The 23,929-nt window shown below is 42.4% G+C and overlaps 1 protein-coding gene across 5 annotated transcripts in view; it reads left to right on the top strand.

The window, feature by feature from the left end:
• FBXL13 (F-box and leucine rich repeat protein 13) overlaps positions 1-23,929 on the top strand; it is a 164,117-nt gene that overhangs the window by 138,895 nt on the left and 1,293 nt on the right. For 3 of the 5 annotated variants that reach the window (XM_005305811.4, XM_042859370.2, XM_042859371.2), the window contains 3 exons: positions 154-237; positions 14,960-15,094; positions 19,671-19,834. In XM_005305811.4, coding sequence (XP_005305868.2) covers positions 154-237; positions 14,960-15,094; positions 19,671-19,834 — 383 coding nt within the window. The remainder of the gene's footprint in view (positions 1-153; positions 238-14,959; positions 15,095-19,670; positions 19,835-23,929) is intronic. The other 2 variants (XM_042859369.2, XM_065557102.1) reach the window with 1 other exon arrangement.

Below are 23,929 nucleotides of genomic sequence, written 5' to 3'. Positions count from 1 at the left end.
GTTAGTTAATGTCTTTAAACGGTGTAATCCTCAGATGGAAGATGCTAGATGCTGTAAATTTAGGACATTATTATCATCTATCTTAACAAAATGTTATTTCACAGACATGTCTTTTTATAATATAAAGTTGAAATTTATTTGGCATGTTTTCAGAGCTTGGCAGCTCTGGGCCACACTAGAAGAATGAAGGAACTTTCTGTTTCTGAATGTAGGAAGATCACTGATATGGGAATTCAGGTAAGATAAAACAGACCCTTTTATAGGGATATAGACAGATGTCCTCCTAGAAGTCCCTCTGCTTTCTCAAATTAACCATGTCAAAAACGGAGCTTATTTTCCTTTAAAACCCTCTCAATCCATCACCCAATCCTGCAGCCTTGGTGATATCACTGATTTTTCTCTTTCCTTTTCCCAGCATATTATGGCCATCAGTGAATTTTAAATTTTTCCTTCTATATTATCTCTAAAATACTCACCTTCCTAAATATCAATTATTCTAAACTTCTCCTTTCTAGCCTCCCCACTCTCCTCTTTTGTCAATCCAAAATACGGCAGCTAAATATCTTCCTGTAATATTGCATTAACTGTGATGCTCCTCCACTCATGGAGTCCCTTCACTGGCTTCTTATGTATCAGTCTTAAATTCATTAGCCTCACTTTCAAAAACCTTCACAACTCTGTTCCTGCTTATAGCTTGTCTCTATTTCCACCTATTCCCCATTTCAATCCGACCTTAGTGAGTTTCATCATAAACATTTTTATGTCATAAATATTTTCCTTTCTAAAATGATTGATTTATACTGCACTTTTGAAATTTTAATCTTGGGCCGTATACAACATAAAAATGCTGTTTGGTTACAGTTTGACCATGAGCTGTGTTCTTTAAGGTATTGCTTTATATTTTTCTATGTAGTGGTAGTTTAGAAATAAAACATAGCCAATATCTTTGTTTAGAAGGTAGTCTCTATTAACAGCTACTCTAACCACAGCTATATCTTTATAATGCAAACAGAAAGGGAAAGTAATTACATGGTATAGAAACAACCTTTGTTTTGAAGCCACCCTCAGATTGAAGTTACTAAAGAGGGAACTATTTGCATTCATTGGAAACTATGACCTCTAAATGAAGTTATATAGTAATTACATATTTTTACTTCATAGTGTCTAGCAGTTGTCATAAAAATAATAATACTAGTACATTATTTCAGCTGAAGATTTCACTGGAACAGCACATTTGATTAATTGTTTTAAGTTTCGGATTTACTGACGCATGCAGCATCTGTTTTTAATTATTATCAGTGATGTTATTTCCCATCTGAACATTTGTCACATTTACATTTTGATTGTAAAGATTACTTGCATATTGAAATTCTGATTTATCATTTTGTTTCTGTTATAAAAATTGCTCTTTATTGTTGTAATTTTTATTAATATAGCATCATAGATCGTCATGGTGCTTTTGGAAACAATACACAACTAAGGCCTCGACTTTATATATGTACATACACTTTTATGCATTCACAAGTTGTGCATGAAGAGCGCCTAAAGTATGATTACAAATAGAGGATAACTTGTGCAAGCAAATATCTTTGTACATGTTTAAGTGTGATTTACATGTGCACACTGATCATTTTGCACTTGCATCACACTTTTCCACAAAGACCATTAAACGTTTCCACCTAAGTCCCTGCCTGTAGACTCTAAGGGTATGTCTACACTATGAAATTAGGTCGAATTTATAGAAGCCGGTTTTATAGATATCGGTTTTATACAGTCGATTGTGTGTGTCCCCACGTAAAATGCTCTAAGTGCTCTAGTCGGTGGACCGCGACTACAGTACCGAGGCTAGCGTTGACTTCGGGAGCGTTTTACTGTGGGTAGCTATCCCACAGATCCCGCAGTCTCCGCCGCCCATTGGAATTCTAGGTTGAGATCCCAACGCCTGATGATGCAAAACAGTGTTGCGGGGGGTTCTGGGTACATGTCGTCAGGCCCCTCCGTCAGAGCAACGGCAGACAATCGATTTGCGCCTTTTTACCTGGGCTACCTGTGCAGACAACATACCCCGGCAAGCATGGAGCCCGCTCAGCTCAGCTCACCGTCACCATATGTCATCTGGGTGCCGGCAGACGTGGTACTGCATTGCTACACAGCAGCAGCTAATTGCCTTTTGGCAGTAGACGGTGCAGTATGACTGGTAGCCGTCATCGGCTATCTGGGTGCTGGCAGATGTGGGGTTGCATTGCTACACAGCAGCAGCTCCTTGCCTTTTGGCAGTAGATGGTGTATTACGACTGGTATCCGTCATCGTCGTATTCCAGTTCAATCAGCGGTACCTGGGCAGACATGCTTTGTCTCCTGGAGACTCAGTCCTGCCGGCAGTCCTATTGAACCATCTTGACGATGATGGCTAGCAGTCGTAGTACAGTATCTTCTGCCAAGCACCCAGAAGATGCCGAGGGCTATCAGTCATGCTGAACCGTCTGTTGCCAGCTTAAGATGTAAAAAATAGATGGACCAGATTTGTTCTGTATTCATTTGCTTTCCCCTCCCTCCGTGAAATCAACGGCCTGCTAAACCCAGGGTTTTGAGTTCAATCTTTGGGGGGGCCATTCTGTGTGACAGTTGTTTGTGTTTCTCCCTGATGCACAGCCACCTTTGTTGATTTTAATTCCCTGTACCTGTATGCCATGTCGTCAGTCGCCCCTCCCTCCCTCCATCAGTTTCGCGCCTTTTTTCAGACCAGACGCCATAGCACTGGGATCATGGAGACCGCTCAGATCACCGCAGCAATTATGAGCACTATGAACACCACGCGCATTGTCCTGGAGTATATGCAGAGCCAGGACATGCCAAAGCAAAACCAGGACCAGACGAGGAGGCGATTGCAGCGCGGCGACGAGAGTGATGAGGAAATTGACATGGACATAGACCTCTCACAAAGTACAGGCCCCAGCAATGTGCAAATCATGGTGTTACTGGGGCAGGTTCATGCCTTGGAACGCCGATTCTGGGCCCGGGAAACAAGCACAGACTGGTGGGACCGCATCATGTTGCAGGTGTGGGACGATTCCCAGTGGCTGCGAAACTTTTGCATGCGTAAGAGCACTTTCATGGAACTTTGTGACTTGCTTTCCCCTGCCCTGAAGTGCCAGAATACCAGGATGAGAGCAGCCCTCACAGTTGAGAAGCGAGTGGCGATAGCCCTGTGGAAGCTTGCAACGCCAGACAGCTACCGATCAGTCGGGAATCAATTTGGAGTGGGCAAATCTACTGTGGGGGCTGCTGTGATCCAAGTTGCCAGGGCAATCAAAGACTTGCTGATATCAAGGGTAGTGACTCTGGGAAATGTGCAGGTCATAGTGGATGGCTTTGCTGCAATGGGATTCCCAAACTGTGGTGGGGCGATAGACAGAACCCATATCCCTATCTTGGCACCGGAGCACCAAGCCACCGAGTACATAAACCGCAAGGGGTACTTTTCAATGCTGCTGCAAGCCCTGGTGGATCACAAGGGACGTTTCACTAACATCAATGTGGGATGGCCGGGAAAGGTACATGATGCTCGCGTCTTCAGGCACTCTGGTCTGTTTCGAAAGCTGGAGGAAGGGACTTTCTTCCCGGATCAGAAAATAACCGTTGGGGATGTTGAAATGCCTATCGTTATCCATGGGGACCCAGCCTACTCCTTAATGCCATGGCTCATGAAGCCATACACAGGCAGCCTGGACAGTAGTCAGGACCTGTTCAACTATAGGCTGAGCAAATGCAGAATGGTGGCAGAATGTGCATATGGACATTTAAAAGCGTGCTGGCGCAGTTTACTGACTCTGATAGACCTCAGCCAAACCAATATTCCCCTTGTTATTACTGCTTGCTGTGCACTCCACAATATCTCTGAGAGTAAGGGGGAGACATTTATGGTGGGGTGGGAGGTTGAGGCAAATCGCCTGTCCGCTGATTACGCGCAGCCAGACACCAGGGCGGTTAGAAGAGTACAGCAGGGCACGGTGCACATCAGAGAAGCTTTGAAAACCAGTTTTGTGACTGGCCAGGCTACAGGGTGAAACTTCTGTTTGTTTCTCCTTGATGAATCCTTCCCCCGCCCCCGGTTCACTCTACTTCCCTGTAAACTAACCACCCTCCCCTCCCCCCTTTGAGCACTGCTTGCAGAGGCAATAAAGTCATTGTTACTTCACATTCATGCACTCTTTATTAATTCATCACACAACTAGGGGGATAATTGCCAAGGTAGCCTGGGATGGGTGGGGGAGGAGGGAAGGAAAAGGACACACTGCAGTTTAAAACTTTAAAACTTTAACACTTATTGAAGGCCAGCCTTCCGATGCTCGGGCAATCATCTGAGGTGGAGTGACTGGGTGGCCGGAGGCCCCCCCACCGTGTTCTTGGGCGTCTGGGTGAGGAGGCAATGGGACTTGGGGTGGAGGGCTGTTGGTTACACTGGGGCTGTAGCGGCGGTCTCTGCTCCTGCTGCCTTTCCTGCAGCTCAACCATACGCTGGAGCATATCAGTTTGATGCTCCAGCAGCCGGTGCATCGACTCTTGCCTTCTGTCTGCAAGCTGACGCCACCTATCCTCTTCAGCCCGCCACTTGTTCTGTTCAGCCCGCGATTCATCTCGTCACCTCTCCTCTCGTTCATATTGTGCTTTTTTGCACTCTGACATAGACTGCCTCCACGCATTCTGCTGTGCTCTTTCAGCGTGGGAGGACATCTGGAGCTCCGTGAACATATCATCCCAAGTCCGCCGTTTTCTCCTTCTAATCTTCGCTAGCCTCTGCGAAGGAGAAGCATTTGCAGCTGGTGGAGGAGAAGGGAGAGGTGGTTAAAAAAGACACATTTTAGAGAACAATGGGTACACTCTTTCACATTAAATTTTGCTGTTCACATTACACAGCACATGTGCTTTCGTTACCAGGTCGCATTTTTCCTCTTATATTGAGGGCCTGCCGGTTTGGTGTGAGAGATCACTCACGCAGTGCCAGGCAACAGAATTCGGCTTGCAGGCAGCCATGGTAAGCCACAGTCTTTTGGCTTTTTTAACCTTCATAACACCTGGGAATGGTTTCAAACAGCAGCACCCTCATTTCCCATACCAAGGACCCATTGGGTTGGCCATTTAAAATGGGTTTGCAATGTAAAAGGAGGGGCTGGGGTTTCCGGGCACAAACCCAATTCCCCCCCCCACACACACACACACATCCAATTCTCTGGGATGATCACTTCACCCCTTCCCCCCCACCGCGTGGCTAACAGTGGGGAACATTTCTGTTCAGCCGAGCAGGAACGGGCACCTCTGAATGTCCCCTTAATAAAATCACCCCATTTCAACCAGGTGATCATGAATGATATCACTCTCCTGAGGATAACAGAGAGAGATAAGGAATGGATGTTGTCTGCATGCCAGCAAACACTGGGACCATATGCTGCCATGCTTTGTTATGCAATGATTCCAGACTACGTGCTACTGGCCTGGCATGGTAAAGTGTCCTACCATGGCGGACGGGATAAGGCAGTCCTCCCCAGAAAACTTTTGCAAAGGCTTTGGGAGTATATGAAGGAGAGCTTTCTGGAGATGTCCCTGGAGGATTTCTGCTCCATCCCCATACACGTTAACAGACTTTTCCAGTAGCTGTACTGGCCGCGATTGCCAGGGCAAATTAATCATTAATCATTAAACACGCTTGCTTTTAAACCATGTGTAATATTTACAAAGGTACATTCACCAGAGGTCCCTTGTGTGCCCTCAGGGTCTGGGAGCACGCCCTGGGTGAGTTCGGGGTTACTGGTTCCAGGTCCAGGGTGATAAACATATCCTGGCTGTTGGGGAAACCGGTTTCTTCGCTTCCTTGCTGTGAGCTATCTTCATTTTCTTCATCATCATCATCATCTTCCGCGTATCCGAACCCGCTTCCCTGTTGCGTGTTTTTCCATTGACGGAGTTAAAGCACACGGTTGGGGTAGTGGTGGCTGCACCCCCTAGAATGGCATGCAGCTCCGCGTAGAAGCGGCATGTTTGCGGCTCTGCCCCAGACCTTCCGTTTGCCTCTCTGGCTTTGTGGTAGGCTTGCCTTAGCTCCTTAATTTTCACGCGGTACTGCTGTGCGTCTCTGTTATGGCCTCTGTCCTTCATGGCCTTTGAGACTTTTTCTAATATTTTGCCATTTCGTTTACTGCTACGGAGTTCAGCTAGCACTGATTCTTCTCCCCATATGGCGAGCAGATCCCGTACCTCCCGTTCTGTCCATGCTGGAGCTCTTTTGCGATCCTGGGACTCCATCATGGTTACCTGTGCTGATGAGCTCTGCATGGTCACCTGTGCTCTCCACGCTGGGCAAACAGGAAATGAAATTCAAAAGTTCGCGAGGCTTTTCCTGTCTACCTGGTCAGTGCATCTGAGTTGAGAGTGCTGTCCAGAGTGGTCACAATGAAGCACTGTGGGATAGCTCCCGGAGGCCAATAACGTCGAATTCTGTCCACACTACCCCAAATCTGACCCGCAAAGGCCGATTTTAGCACTAATCTCCTCGTCGAAGGTGGAGTAGAGAAACCGGTTTAAAGGGCCCTTTAAGTCGAAAGAAAGGGCTTTGTCGTGTGGATGTGTCCAGGTTTAATTCGATTTAACGCTGCTAAAGTTGACCTAAACTCGTAGTGTAGACCAGGCCTAACACTCTTATTCTGCAAAATACTTTTAATTACATGAGTAAATGTTATTTACTTCAAGCACATGGTTACGTGCTTTTCTGAGTAGGATGGGATTACCGTTCTTAAAGTTAATCATGTGCTGCATTGGGGCCTAAATTAAGACAAGAGAAACAGGAGGAAATGACAAATTCAGAGAGAACAATGGCAAAGACAAAAAGATCACGGAGTTGCTGTATTGATTTATCAGTATAACTATCTAAAGATGATAAGCTTCCTTGAAGAAATGATTTTGAGAAGGGATTTAAAGAAGGATGGGGGGAGGTGTGGTAGACAAAGTCAGATAGGCATAAAAGAAGGTCTCTAGTATGACTGGTTGAAAAATCAAGTTTTACCTGTGTGAAAAATTGCCAATAAAATGATTTCATTTGAAATTTTTCATAGAAAATGTGGTTTTCCTATAAAAAAATTGAAATAAGAACATAAGAAAGGCCGTACCGGGTCAGACCAAAGGTCCATCTAGCCCAGTATCCTGTCTACCGACAGTGGCCAATGCCAGGTGCCCCAGAGGGAGTGAACCTAACAGGCAATGATCAAGTGATCTCTCTCCTGCCATCCATCTCCACCCTCTGACAGACAGAGGCTAGGGACACCATTCCTTACCCATCCTGGCTAATAGCCATTAATGGACTTAACCACCATGAATTTATCCAGTTCTCTTTTAAACTCTGTTATAGTCCTAGCCTTCACAACCTCTTCAGGTAAGGAGTTCCACAAGTTGACTGTGCACTGCGTGAAGAAGAACTTCCTTTTATTTGTTTTAAACCTGCTGCCTATTAATTTCATTTGATGACCCCCTAGTTCTTGTATTATGGGAATAAGTAAATCACTCATGATTTTATATACCTCTATCATATCCCCCCTTAGTCTCCTCTTTTCCAAGCTGAAGAGTCTTAGCCTCTTTAATCTTTCCTCATATGGGACCTGTTCCAAACCCTTAATCATTTTAGTTGCCCTTTTCTGAACCTTTTCTAGTGCCAGTATATCTTTTTTGAGATGAGGAGACCACATCTGTACGCAGTATTCGAGATGAGGGCATACCATCGATTTATACAAGGGCAATAATATATTCTCAGTCTTATTCTCTATCCCCTTTTTAATGATTCCTAACATCCAGTTTGCTTTTTTGACCGCCTCTGCACACTGCGTGGACATTTTCAGAGAACTATCCACGATGACTCCAAGATCTTTTTCCTGACTTGTTGTAGCTAAATTAGCCCCCATCATATTGGATGTATAGTTGGGGTTATTTTTTCCAATGTGCATTACTTTACATTTATCCGCATTAAATTTCATTTGCCATTTTGTTGCCCAATCACTTAGTTTTGTGAGATCTTTTTGAAGTTCTTCACAGTCTGCTTTGGTCTTAACTATCTTTAGCAGTTTAGTATCATCTGCAAACTTTGCCACCTCACTGTTTACCCCTTTCTCCAGATCATTTATGAATAAGTTGAATAGGATCGGTCCGTGGACTGACCCTTGGGGAACACCACTAGTTACCCCTCTCCATTCTGAGAATTTACCATTAATTCCTACCCTTTGTTCCCTGTCTTTTAACTAGTTCTCAGTCCATGAAAGGACCTTCCCTTTTATCCCATGGCAGCTTAATTTACATAAGAGCCTTTGGTGAGGGACCTTGTCAAAGGCTTTCTGGAAATCTAAGTACACTATGTCCACTGGATCCCCCTTGTCCACATGTTTGTTGACCCCTTCAAAGAATTCTAATAGATTAGTAAGACACGATTTCCCTTTACAGAAACCATGTTGACTATTGCTCAACAGTTTATGTTTTTCTATGTGTCGGACAATTTTATTCTTAACTATTTTTTCGACTAATTTGCCTGGTACAGACATTAGACTTACCGGTCTGTAATTGCCGGGATCACCTCTAGAGCCCTTTTTAAATATTGGCGTTACATTAGCTAAGTTCCAGTCATTGGATACAGAAGCCGATTTAAAGAACAGGTTACAAACCTTAGTTAAAAGTTCTGCAACTTCACATTTGAGTTCTTTCAGAACTCTTGGGTGAATACCATGTGGTCCCGTTGACTACAGTGACTATAATGAAATTATAATGTGTTTCAATTTGAATTGAAATTTTTGTTGTTTAAAAAAATGTATTGAAAAATCAAATGTCATTGAAATCAAACATTTTCTGAAACATTTCTATTTCAATGACTGCATTTACAAAAAATAGTTGGAATCCATTTTTTTTGACCAGCGGTAGTATTGCTGTAAGTGTGGGAGAAGGAAATAAAGAGGTAGTTTGCTTGATGCTCATCTAAGAGGGAGTTTTGGGAGGTGACAAGGCCAGAGAGGTAGGAAGAAGCTTGTTTGTGAAAGATCTTGAAGGAGCTTGAATTTGAGGAGACAATAGGGAGAAAGTGCCGGGATTTGAAACAGAATTTTGGCCATTGGGTGTGCGGATGAGGTGAGTGTCAGGATTGAGATGCTTGAAAATAGATATCTTCTGAAATTGACCTTAATTCTTAATAAGACAAACTCCCATGCTGACCTCTATCCCAAATTTAATTAACCAGCAAACACCTGTATTGGAGAGAAAATGGCCTGTGTTTTATTCATTTATCATAAAGCAGGTGATCTGATACTATAATATTTTATTTGCTGACACTATAAAGATGTTATGTTATTTACCTTCTCCACATTTTCTAAAAATCAGTATGGAGACATACATTTCCTGCTTTGCATATCACAATAACAAATCAACTAATCAGGAACTTAAGACTGTTAACCTTGCCAGTGGGCAATGAGATGGGATTTATATCTTAGTTCAAATGAGAACAACAGTTGGAGTAGGATATACTTTAAACTGCACCTGATAAACACTCCCGACTACATGTGACAGAGAAATGCTGAGATCCCCTATTCACAGGCCATCACACTCATGCCATAAGCAGCGGGAGACCTCATGGCTGCAGGTGTTGGCATTGCTATTGTGTAACCCCAGTCTTTAACTCCCACAGCTTTTTCCATTATAGGACTCCACATCCATCACTCTAAAGTCTTATATTATCGGAATGAGTCAGTTCCTACTGCACCCCAAGAAATGCATCTGGATTTAATTTTTTTACTCTGCATACACACAAAGATCTATAGACAAGCCACTGGCAGAATTGATGCCTTAGAGAACATTTCTGATTGGACTTTCTTGTACGTTCCATGTAATTGAAACATAAACAATGTCAGAATAGAAATATCTCCTCTAATTTATGAAAGCCAGTATATAGCCAGCTGGGTTTTTATATAAGGATCAAGAGGAATGTCACATGATGTTTAGACGCAAAGCTTGTCTTCAGTGCAAAATATGGAGTTTCTCATCCATATAAAGTCAGGTCCCTAAAATTGAACATGGCTCACAAGATAAATCAGCTTCTTGTCTCAATACATAAACTTTCTCAGTACCTCTGCAATTATGCCATGAGAAACTCCCCTGTAAGTCAGCTGCCAGTAGGGGGCTCCTGGGTACATAGCAACTACAGGAGCCATGTTGCCAGGAAAGCTGGAGGTGTAAGAAAAAAGGAATGATTGTGAAGTGGAGAGGCTAGGAATCATTGCAAAGATTGAAATTTCCTGCACCCTGTAGAGGATTTTCCTATCTAGGGGATGATCTAGACCTACCATATTATGAAATACTTGTAGATAGTTATTCTATTCCCCCCTTCCTACCCATTCCTTAGTGCTAATTTGTCTAAATTATATATATATAGCTTTTCCACCTAAGACCATCCCTCTTCTCTGAATTCCCTCCAATGTGCTGACTAGAGCTGGGCAAATGTTTTCAGAATAATCGATTATTTGCTGAAAGCTGCAGTTTGGGGTTATGTGGTGTTGTGGGGTGGCTCTCTCTCTCAGTCTTTCCTGTGAAGCTGTTCCACTCTGTATAAATAATTAAATATTCATTGACACAGGGACTGGCACCCCCATGTTGGCAAGTGTCCTAACCCCAGGCTATCGAGTGCTCTCTGTGGTGCAGTGAATATTTAATTATTTATACAAAGAGGAATAGCTTCAAGAGGCAAGACTGAAAGGATACCCTATAGCCAGGGCACTTGTTTGCAGGGTGGGAGACCTATGTTCAAAATCCTGCCCCAAATTAGGCAGAGTGAGGACTCTTCCCATATCCCATGAAAGTGCCACAGGGGCATAAGGGGGGGCACTACCACCTCCTCTTCCGGTGGTTTTTGTGAATGGCATTCCACATTTCCTTTTATTTTAATAAAAAAGCAGCTCAAATCCCCAACTCAAAACAAAATATTTTATTTTACCCAAATCATTTTTTCTTTCACTAAGAAATGCAAAAAGTTTTCACTTCAGATTGATGTGAAGCATGTTTTTTTTCTGTTCAGCCAGCAAACAGAAAAATAGATGATTCGTACAGCTCTAGAATTAACACATTGTTTACACTGAAGTGCCCAGAATAAATTTAGTCAAGTTTCAGTCCAACCAGTGCTTTTTAAAATGGAACTGTCCCCTTCCTTGTTTGCGGCATGATAACTCTGTATATACAGCCCAAAACTGCATTTTTCTGGTCACAATATCACCTGTCAAGCTCACATCTAATTTGCTATAATCATTATCAGTTATTTTTGTCCTGTCACTGAGCATGAAATTCAATGGGAATTGAATGCTGGCAAAGTTGCTTTGTCTTTTTTGTTGACTTGGAGGCCCTGTATAGATTATCTCCCAAAAAGATTCAGTCTATTAAAATAAAATGTAATATACACAAAGGATACAGCATAGCAAAATATTCCGATGTTCTGTAACTATTTTTTATGTTACTGTATATGCCAGTTGTTATTGTTTTCATTAAAGAAAATAATTCTTGGCAGCACTAAGTTCCCCAGAACTCTCAACAGGTTAAAAAAATACTTTGCAGTATGATTTTTCAGGACTTAAGCTGATAACTTGTAAAAAGCTAAGTTTGGGCTAATGGTGGTGTTCACAATTAGTGGAGAGTTTTAAAGGTAGGACCAGCTTCAGTACCTAATTTTTTATGGATATTTTAAATCTGTACACATGACAGACTGTAGCAGCTTGACAAATCCAATAAAAATGATTTAAGCATATCACACAAACACTGAAATCCTGGCTGCAGCCTGTACTACATACCCTAGCTGGGAATGTAGTGATGACTTAGTCACATGTGGGGATCTAATGCTGAATATAATTAGGCTTCTCTTACATGAGGAGAAAAAAATTTAGTCACTGGGGGTTTAGAAGTTTTCTGCACTGCAGTTAACACCCTGCAAAACTGGCATTAAAATATGAAAGCCCTGGTACCTAACATTTATAATTTCTGTATTTCCACTCACTGCAGTCTTAAAGTAAAACATTCACAACCAGATATATACTGTACTTAAAAACAGCCATTGCTGACCTGTCATAACCATACTGGTCCAAAAAGCAAACTGCAGCACTAGACGCAGATGGTAAGATTTAAAAATTGGTTAATGAAATAACGTTGAAATTATAAAGTGGGTGCGGGTGTGGGTGTATATATACCCCACACACACATGCAGTTCACACTTACCTACATCCATACATTGGTCATCCAAAAGTGAACATTTACCAGCAATTACCACATCAAAGCATCTGAGATACCACAGTGAATTCATATTCTAAGTTAAGGGAAATACGGTTGTGTCTCAGATACAATAATCAGGTAATTATTGGTAAAGACTGTTTTTTAGGGTGACACCTGTGTATGTGATATATTTTATTACTGATAGTATGTACCTCATATATGGAGGTGATATCTCTGTGATTAACTTCATTCATCATGCACCTTTACCTGCCACTCTTCTCACTAATCCCTGTACCTCAGGACTATTTCTAATATTAGAAACCTTGGAGCAACTTCAAGCAGCCACCATTTTTTAACTCAGTCTGCCACATAAATGTTTTCTCCTTTCCCTCACAGAGGTGGAATTGCCACTCTATCCCATGCTAAATTACACTGGCCATAGGCCCAGGCTGAACAGTCCTGGAAGGCTGGACCAGTGACAAGTTTAAGGTTTGATGTCTTACCACCATTCAGGGCTACAAATCATTGTAAAGGGGAGATTCCCAATAGAGCCAAGCACTTTCTTCTAGCCATGAAAGATTCTGAGATGCTCAACTGGAAATTAAAATCATGATATTTTGATGTATAAAATATTATTTTAGGTCATTTACATTTGTATTGTGGGCCCTGCAGAGAGGACACTAGCTCCACAATGAGCTATCCCAAAAAGCAGTTGGGCTGGGGGCTTGAAGGGTGGAGAAAAGCTGGCAATGTCCAGTTGGTTGCTTGCACTGATAGTGGTGCTGGGACATCCTCCATCTCCCTTTAGAGAGACAGGGATTCTGGAATAAACAGCATTAACCCCCGAAAAAGATTCAAGCCAAAGGAGTTCTGAAGATTCCGAGGGGGAAGGAGGAAAGTGTCATATTGTGGTTCTGAATTGGTTTGTCTGTTTATAGCAGCTTCACTGCAAAGACTCAAACATAATACAGTATGTAGATCTATCTTACCTTGCTTTCATGCAAAGTAAGGTTTTATGTGAATTGGGCTGCTGTGAAGCACAAGTCTATTTTAAATTAATTCTTTAACCTGCAGCTTGTCAGACATTCTGGTTCACATTCTTGGCCATCGTAGATGCAAAGTTTAAACGTAAGGTGTAATATACACTACATTAAATTAGTCAGGTTTCTTTCTTTGGTCTCTTCAGACCCCATTTTCAAAGGAGGGTGCAACACATGTACTTGCAAAAATGTCCAGATACTGCAAGAACCTGTGAGCAAACTAGACTGTATTATTAGTACACCTCTACCCCGATATAAGGCGGTCCTTAGGAGCCAAAAAATCTCAGCACCTTATAGGTGAGACCGCGTTATATCGGGTTCGGTCCGGTACGGTGTACTGGCATCCCCGGCGGTGATTTAAAGGGCCCGGTGCTCCAGCTGCTGTGGGGAGTCCCGGTCCCTTTAAATCACCGCCGGAGCTCTGGCAGCGGGGCTCGGGTGGGGATTTAAAGGGCCTGGGGCTCCCCGCAGCAGCCAGAGCCTCTGGCCCTTTAAATCACCGCCCGAGCCCGGCTATTGGAGCCCTGGGGCTCCGGCAGCCGGGCTCGGGAGGTGATTTAAAGGGCCCGAGGCTCCACACGAATTCAGATATAATGCGGTAGAGCAGCGGGGCTTGGGTGGCGCTTTAAAGGGCCCCGGGCTCCCCGCTGCTTTACCGCATTATATCTGAATTTTTGTTATATCGGTCGCGTTCTATCAGGGTAGAGGTGTAATAATAATACTTTGTATTTCTAAACCACATCCCATCTGGGAGTCTCCAAAGCACTTTACAAACATTAATTAATAGTCTCACAACCATCATTTACATTTTTGAGTTAAGGAAACTAAGGCACAGAGAGGCTAACATCCAAATTTTAAAAAATGGCCTCTAAGTTTGGATATTTCCTTTTATGGGTGTCCATCTTTAAACAACTAGATCTGAATTTCAGAGGTGCTGAAATTGAAGTGAATGGGATCTTCAGGTGTTCACTAGGTCAGAAAACCAGACTGTAAGTTTGTTGAACCCTCCAAAAACTAAGGCACCCATCATTAGAGGGCCCTTTTGAAAAGCTGGATTTACATGACTTGCCCAAGGTCACACAGCAGGTTAGTGGCAAGAAGCTAGACCTCCTTAGTTTCAGTTTTGAGATCTAACACCTAGGCCATATTCTCTTCCAATTAATCTGCTCAGACATAAGTTGCCTATTTTGCTTGCCAAATGCCTTTTAATATGTACAGCAAGGATATCTGAAGGCACAATAGAGAACAGAGTATTTTTTTGGCCCATTTGGAAATGTAGTCCTTAATGTTTGGATATGTTCATTGCAAAAGACACAAACTCAGTCTTTTATTTATCTTAGTAAGTGCAGTGAAACTTAAATGAAAGAGTCTAGGTGTGATCTGAAGAGCACACTTTGTGATCTACCAGTGTCAGAAATGAAAAATAGCCACCTGGTACATTTCTTCCTTTTTTGCTGGGCGTTATGGAATGCAACTGAGTGATCTCATTGATAATATATATTTTATTCCACATGTTCAATATGAGAAAAAGAATAAAAGAATCAGTTACAGTGATTGAAGTAAATCAGAAGATTAGTGTGAATGTATTATAAAACTGTAAGCATCCAAAAAGATACATGAGATTGATTTGGGTGTTTGTAACTGTGTTTCAGAAGTTCTGCCAGGGTGCAAAAGATCTAGAATACTGTGATGTCTCTTACTGCTTTCAACTGACAAATGAAACTGTCAAAGCTTTGGCATTTAACTGCCACCAACTTACATCCCTTAACATAGCTGGTTGCCACAAGGTATGTACAAGAGCTGGGAAGGGTAGTTCCAGAAATGCTATTACATAAAATGAAATAATGTAGCATTCAGACATTTGACTTGCTGATGTCCACATTTTGCAACCATCCTATAGCTTATTCTTCAACATTAAAAAAGTTAATTATGTTATATATAATAATCACCAATAATTAAAACAAATGAACTAACATTGACCTTCTGAATATTGATCTGGTCACAAATTTTCAAATGCTTTAAATGATTTAGAAGCCGTGGTCCCATTGATTTTCCATAAGAATTAAGCTCCCAAGTGCCCAAGTCACATTTGAAAATGGGACATAGGCACCTAAGTCACTTAAACATTTTGAAAATGTTAGGTATAGTTAGTATATTATTATCTGTGTGTGCATATGTTACTCGTGAGGGAATTCTGCGCCAAAAAAAATAAAAATTATGCGCACAATATTTTAAAATTCTGCAAAATTCTGCAAATTTTATTTGTTAATAAATAAATGTGGCTCCAGCTTGGCAGTGGGGAGCACAGGCCACTGGCTGCATTGAGGTGGGAGATCACCCTGAAGCCCCCACATCCCCCAGTACAGAGACTCAGCAGTGAGGCTGCACCTGATCCTGACACAGTGCAAACGCTGGGCCTGCCCCAGAAACGCCCCAGGGCCCTGTCCCTCTGCACCAGGTGTACCAGGTGTGGGTGGGCAGGCTTAGCCCAGAAGGATCCAAGTGTGGAGGGGCTTAGTGTGGGGGGATCCAGGTGTGGGGTGAGAGGTTTCTCGGTGGGGCAATCTGGGTGCGAGTGGTTCAGTGGGAGATCTGGATGCACAGAGGCTCATTGGGGTATTCCTGGTGCAGGGACAATGGGACTCTGCAGGGGATGTAGGTGAAGGTGGTTGGGGCTCCAGGGGGGAGCAGCGAGGGGGGGGCCGGATGTGGGAGGCTCGTTAGAGGGGTCTAGGTGTAAGGGAGTAGGGCTTGTCAGGGTGAGAGTTTGATGGGCCTACTTAATGGGGGAGCCCCAGCTGCAGCCAAGGGGAAGTCGCATGCCTGGCTCCTGCTTCCCCCTGCAATTCCACTATCCCTTTTCTTCTCCATCCCCCTCCCCTCACTCCCCCATTCCCCTTCCCCGTCCTATTCCACACCCCCTTCCTTCCCCACTGCCTCTTCCCCTCTCATCCCCCCTTCCCTCATTTTCCCCACTCCCCCCTTACCCAGCTCCACTATGCATTGGACAGAATCGAAAACTGGAAGGCTCCCAGCACACAGAAGGGGAGCACGACTCTAGCACTAGGACCCAGGAGGTGGTGTTCAGTTGTAGAGTCAGCGGAGTGGAGACACAGTCTCCTTCAGCTGGGCAGCTGTGTATAACCCTTTGTACCCCCCCATGCCTCACCTCTGGTTGGAGGGGGACAATCCCCCCTGCGTCCATGGTCACCCCTGGCCCTGCCTCCACCACCACCACCACTACCACCATCACCACCACCACCACCCTCACCTCACACACGGCTTCCCTTTGCCCCTGCCATTTTCTGCAGGGAAACACAGGAAATCTGCGGGGGAGCCGTTTTCTGCAAGCACACAGTCCCGCAGAATCCCCCCAAGAGTAATATGTGTTACAGTTGTGGGCTCTGTTGTATTTGATGTATTGACAATGGAATTTTATGTATTATTATACATACGCAGAAATCGAAGTTTGCTTCAGTGAAGTTGCTGAATTACTTTTATTCTGTATTTCTAGTTATTTACACATTTTAATTAAAATCATTTCCAGTTACTAATGTATTTAAATAAGACTCATCACTGATGTAATGCCATTCAGCCTCACCATTATCTTGTACAGTGATGTGACAATTTTCCATATCTTTTACATAGTACCTCTTTAGCTAGACGCTAGGATCTCAGTGGTCTGTTTTGCCCCAACTGAACATGGGTTCTGTTTGCATTTTACTGCGAACATAAATATCTAGGTCATTTTCATTAGTCCCAGTACTTACTCAGCGCATCTGCTCCCTGTGTGTATTCAATCATATATGCTTGCTTGCTTGAGTAATAACAATAAGTATTTACTGCAGTCTAGCAATAGCCATCCCGATGTAATTTTAAAAAAAAGTTTGTGTCAGCAAATATTTCCCTCTGCAGAAAGAGTCCTGCTTCTATGGGTGAGGTTTTTAAAAGTGCTCATGTTGGCCTAATTTTGCTCCCACTGAAATCAATGGTTGATGTTGAATCCTTTTAAAAGCTACCCTCAGCCATTAGCAATTAAATGCAATGGCCAAAATGTCAGCTCCAGAGGTACCTCACGTTTCTTCCCTGCTTTTAAATGTTCAATTAACTTTTCAATAATAATAATAAAGAATAATGCTATACATGGCAATCTACAGGCAGAAAGATCTCCCCATACTAAGTGAAGATAGACACTTGCATCCCACCACAATTCTCCTCTCCCCACCCTGTGTCCATATATCGTCTCCTTAAAAAGCTTATGAAGTAAATCTGGTACCTGTTCACACTCTAGGATATTTGGTCTCCAGCATCAAGAATCGTTCAGACAAACCCATACGGGATCTTGCAAGCCTTCTGTTGGCTTTAACCCAGTTTGAAACTCTATAAAGTACTATCAAATGGGGGGGGGGGCCTTTGGCAATCTCCAGCATAAGTACAGAGTATCTAGCTGCCAAGTAGGAAATATTTTCCACTCAGAAACTATTTTAAAATGATCAGAAAAAGCCTAAAGCAAGATCTAATCTCCTGTTCTAAGAGGGACAAGTTAGTTTGCCTGATATAGCCTGCAATATCAGCTATATAAAAATAACTGAATAAACAAAAAGGCCATAAAGAGAAAACATAGGAACTGTAATTTAGGAAATTCACTTCCCAGTAGGAGTGTTGTGGGATGTGCTCTGGAAACTAGAAAAACAACAAGGAGTCTGGTGGCAACTAGGACATTCCCAGAAAACTAGCACAGCTGACCACTGTAATCCTTTTCATATTGAAAAAACATAGACTTTAGTGAGAGCACAGTTGAGCTCCCTGTCATCTATATCTCTATACTTACATTTCTAGGACATGTAGAACAATCATCTTCCAAACATTGCTCATTTCACAAAAAACCTCAGCATGCCGTTTGCATATAGCACAGTCCCACCTCCTGTGTAATTTGTGAGTTCATAAAGCCAATTCAAGGAATAATTGTTAAATAGTTTTATTTGAAAGAAAGAAAGAAAGAAAGAAAGAAAGAAAGAAAGAAAGAAAGAAAGATTGTTGTGGGCAGCAAACCACATGAATGAGAAAAAATAGTGAGGGCTGAAAATGAATGAATAAGCCAATTAAATAATGAATATCTAAAGATACAATTCAATGGAAAGATGACCTCTGACATGAACAGGATTGGTGTATCTGACTAAAATAGATTTCCCTGAATAGGGCCTGATCCTGCATCTATTTTGGTCGGCAGCCAAACTTCTTTTTACTTCAATACTGAAGCAGGCCTATTCTGAGTCAATTGCAGGACTTGATGACAGCCCTGAGGAAAGGTGTTACAGAACTGCATCTCCCCAGGTGGAGCTCCAGGAGGGACTGCGTGAAGGGATAGTGCACTGGCTGTCCAGCTTTGTGGATGGGAAGGGGAGACCTCGTCTCCTCCTTGTCCCTGTTAGACTCCCATGATCACAGGGACTGAGATTGTTCCTGGCCCTTGTACAGGAAGTACAAGGGTGGGGAAGGCTACTCCTCATTCCACTCCATTCGAGCCATGGATAATCTGGGCTTGATTAAATACCTATTAGAGGATTTTTTTGCATTCATCAAGTTTCCTTTAGATTTTAGGCCCCAATTAAACAAGGTGCTTAGCCACATGCATAACTTTAGGCATAAGTATTCCCTTTGAAGTTAATGGGGCTACTCACCTATTTAAAGTTACACACATGCTTAAGTACCTGGCAGAAATGAGGCCTTATATGGTGCCCAAAGCAAACTTCAGTTTGCATTACTGGTGATCAGTTCCAGAGCAGACTATGGAACTGTGAAGTGAAGCTGAATAGTTCTGTCTTGGACAAACTGAAAGGCACCTTAGGCTATAAACAAAAGCAGTCACAAGACAACACACATTGATGATGCAGTACTGAAATATGAAATAGGTGTTATTAAAATTAAAATTCTTTCTCCCTGTAGTTAACTCTAAAATGGCTCAGTCTAACAGTTTAAATGGAATAATCTGAGAACAGTTAATGCTACCAGATGAGATATGCTATATGCAAAATTATGAGGTTGGAAGTATTGAGTCATTTCAGACTTCTGATTAGCTGAAACATCCCTACATACTTTGGAATGTACTGGAATCATATTTAACTGACACCAAATATACTCCCAACATTTAACTGTTACTTATAGTCTTTTTCGTCTCCTATTTCTGATAGTCAGAATTCATCTGTTCCATACATTTCATGTCCTATGTGGCACTTTTCAATATAATCTTCTAGAAATGATACACTTCAAAATTTTGAGTTGGCTGTTGTGTTTTGTTTTTTCTTTAGAATCTCCAGCAATCTTCTAACTTCTGTATGTGTATTTCTTTTGCTTGATTTACAGATGACGGATTTGTGTGTTCAGTATTTGTCTGGAGTCTGCCATTATCTCCACTTCTTGGATATCTCAGGCTGTGTACATCTTACTGACAAAACACTAAAGTACCTTTGGAAAGGTTGTACGCAACTCCGGATTCTTAAGATGCTGTACTGCAGAAATATTACCAAGTAAGATGTTGCTTCCTGGGCCAAAACTTGAGAGATCAGTGTAAAATTTGAATGAGTACAAATATCATTGTCATTACTAGTTTCATTAAGAGTAGGCAAAAACATGTTTTTTTTTATGAAATTGTAATTGAAATGTAAAGTGATTTATGTCAACCTGGTCTACTCCCCCTCAGGATGGACACCAGTTTGGTGTGAGTGGCCCCAACCACTGGTGGGCAGAGCCATGTCATTGTTCCTAGCTCTGAGGCCTCAGAAGTACAATCCCAGATCCAGACCCCACATCTGCCACCCTTCCTTGGAACATGGGGCTCCACAACCCAGCTACCTTCAACCCTGAAACCAGTGATTCAGACCTCCTGGGCCTCCAGATGTTTATACGTGTTCCTTTAGGGTCCCACCTCACTGTGGGCACGCTGAGCTTCTTGATTAACACTTTCAGGGACAACATGACAGCCTAGCAGGGAATACAGGCTTAGCCAAGGAATTTCTTAACCACAGTCATTTTTATGCTGAAGAACCCACTAGAGAGTTAGTTCTTTGCTGCATCCATCCTTAGTCTGATTTTACCCCATCAGTGACTCTGAGGTCTGGTCAGCGTTTCAGGCAAGACAGACCTTCCTGCTTTCTCTCTTCAGCTTGGTCTTCTGGCTTGTGGTGGTGGATGGCCTCCCTTCTCAGATAAGCCCCCTTTTTATTCTAGTCTTTGATCCTGTTTTGCCATATGCAGACTGGGAAATTCTAGCCCCCATCATGCAAGCCCCATGTGAAGATAACTATTATCCCCTGAGATTGGCCAGTCATTGAGAGTCACTCAAGTTGATGGCTCTTGTGACATATCTTGATAGTCCTCTCTGAGGTGTCCCACACACCTCTAAGCAAGATAGTGACTGGAAGAGAATGACCTTGTCCAGTTCAGGTTGTTTTATTTATTCAACACAGAACACAAAATGGAAGACAGGATAGAGGCCAGGGTGCAAAAATGGAAGTAATGAAACAAAACTGAGTTCACAGTTTGGTACACACATATCCTACTCTGTCACAATATAGTTCCACTTTTTAAAAAACTTAATGTTGTATTTCAATACCTGTACTGGGAAGCTGACAAAAAGCTACATTCACTTTCTAGGCAATAAGCACTGCAAAATCATCATTACAGTACAACTATTCTTCGTCTTCGTATGGCTGATGTAGATGTAGAGCAACTACTATAATTTTACATTTAGATAGTTAAGCAAGATAATTGCATCTGGAGTAGCAGAGTGTATTGCTGTGATGCCTCCTTCGTATTTGTGAATTGGGCATTGAGTTGTTATATGTTCCCTGATCTGTTCTGGGTGACCACAGTCACACACTGGAGAGTTTTTAATTTTCCATTTTTGCAGCAAGTATCTGCATCTGCCATGGTGTGTGCCAATGTGATTTAGGGTTGCACATAAGCTTTGCAGAAGATTAAAGCCAGGGATCTTCTGTGTCGGATCTTTCACAAGGCATTTGTTTGTGACTTCTTGTGAACTCCATTCGGCTTTCCAAGGTTCATCAGGGTTGAAGTTACAATATAACCATGATTCTACATTTATTAATCGTGATTTAGATTTTCAGCAAGAAGAATGCAAGTGTTATCGTTGAATTTCATGGACTATTTTTAGGGTTCCATGCACTTCATTCACCACTTCCATAATTTCAACGAAGGAATAATAAGCAGAGACTTGTCATATATAATATACAACTCACCAATAGCCCCAAATTCTCTTTTTCCGTACTAACCAACTGTTATCATTAAGGATCTTATTCAACCCCAATGTTTACAAAAACGGAGGCAAAGCCTGGCTGTTTTTCAAAGTGTGCGATGTCTGTGTTCTACATTTCCTAGATGTGTTCACATTTCAGAGACCATTACTAGCGTTTGAGATGATGGAGTCGGTGTAAAGTGAAATTAGTCTACAGAACAAAACATGCTATTCCTGCACACTCTACAAATATTAAATAAATAATAGAAGAAATATGGTTTTAATTTAAAGATGCCCCAGGACATCTATAAGCCATGTGCACTTCATGCTGCTAGAAGAATTCCTCAGTTATTTATTAAACACTGCCCGGGCCTACCAGACTTCACTGAGCAGACAGACCCAGCCATATATATACATTCAGGCACATCTCGTGACACTATGTTACATCCTTTTTACAATTTTATTTTTATTGTTAGATTAAAAAAAAATGCAAAATCATGAAATCTTGTCAGCTGCAAACCCATAGAGCTCTCTAGGAAGCAGTTACAAGCAAATGGAGGGTCCATCCTTTCCAATCTCAGATACTGTTAGAGATGACATTTGCCAGTCTAATAACATGCTACAGGTTTCTGCAAATATTAAAATAAAAAAACATAATTTGGAATAAATATGGCCTGCTGCATAGGTCCATATCTAGAGATTAACGACCAGTTAACTAACTGAGTTAGTTATTCATCTGAGTGCCCCAGAGAATCCTCGTGTAGGCGTGACACTGGTACAGCCGGCTTCAACTACTGGCTGTGAAAGAGGCCGAATAGTCCCCAGTGTATGGCAGCATAGGCGGCATAAGGATATCAGCTGTGATTCACTTAGGACTAATGCTGTTTGGTAAAAAGGAAACATTCATCAGTATTTTCCATGTGTTTAGTACATATGGGTGACAGGACGGGGAGGCCTGGGCCTCCCACACATTCCTGAGGCTCAAAAATCAAGGCAGCACAAAGTGATCCGATAAACTGGATTAAGGATTAAGCAGAAGTTTGCACTTTCAGAAGCAATTAAAAATGTCTAACAACATAAAAATCTGTTTCTAGCCACTGTACGCTGCTGTTTTTCAAATGTGACGCACACAGAAACTTATTTCTGGACTCGGGCTCTTTGAGCACCAAGTTTGAGCCCACAGGGAGTGTGTTTCCAGGAGCTGTAAAGTCTTAAAATAATACAGCTTTGCAGCTGACAAGGCTCAGAAAAGCTGAGAGCTTATATAACCCAAGTGCTCTTACATAATAGAGGAGTTTGCAGTGTGCTGGGTTAGGCTCCTTCTTACCTTTCCCTTTTGCTCCCTGCCCTCTCCTTGCTGCACACACCCATTTCTTGAGGCCAAAAGTTTCATTCTGACTCAGGAACACCAGTTGTTGGCATTAATGCTGATTATTATTTGTTTTATGGCAGCGTCCTCTTGCCCCTCCCCAAAGTGTTGGCGCCAAGGCTCTAGATCTATAAATGCAATGTAATATAATGCAATGTTCCTTAACCCATGTATTTTGTTACATGCTGACCAATAAATAATGGCCACTTCTGGCAAGCTGGTCGATTTTGGCTCCAGTCACGGAGCAGCATAAGCCTCCAAAAAAGTAGTAATAGCTACAATAGTGCAGTAAGATCCACCCTTTAGATATCATCCATTGAAAGCAATTTTCCATAAGCAAAGAGAAAGCGGACCTGGACAAGTGGCATTTGTACTAGATAGCTATATTCTCTCACCCACCATATACATCTGCACATGGGTTCATCTCTCTCCTAGGTTTGCTTGCATAAAAACACTTGTATACTATTGTGTTCATCTTGTTAACAGGAATGTGTTAACAACTAAATGATGTAATGTTGGATCTTTAAAATGTGCTTTTGTGGTCAGAAAGGAATCCTTCCTGCTTAGCCAACCTTGTCTCTTATTGCATCAGCCACCCGCTCCCTTTTCTGCTGCTAATGATGCCACTCACAATGCTGCATTTGCCTGTTTCTCCCACAGCCATCTTCCCACTTCCTTCCATGTTGCCCCTATGTATGGGATTCCTTCCCTGAGCTGGTGAAGAAACCCACTGGCCCTCTCCACATTCAAATCCTGCCTAAAGCCAATACCTAACACAAAAACATGCACCTACATCACCATCTTATTTATTATATTTGTATGAGTGAATGGCACTTTTATATTGGAGGGAAGAAATGTAAATGCTGGGTGAACGCATAAGGATCCTGGACGTAAAGCTGGAGGTGGTTGTGAGGAATGGAGTAGGTGAGAGGGATGGATGTTGGTTAGAGGAGAAGTTACTGTAGTCAACTGAAAACCAAACAAAATAATGTAATCCCC

The sequence above is a fragment of the Chrysemys picta genome, chromosome 1 (genome assembly GCF_011386835.1).
Source record: "Chrysemys picta bellii isolate R12L10 chromosome 1, ASM1138683v2, whole genome shotgun sequence".
Classification (NCBI taxonomy): Eukaryota; Metazoa; Chordata; order Testudines; family Emydidae; genus Chrysemys; species Chrysemys picta.
Note: the sequence above shows the minus strand (reverse complement) of the source record. Positions and strands in the feature narration are given on the sequence as shown.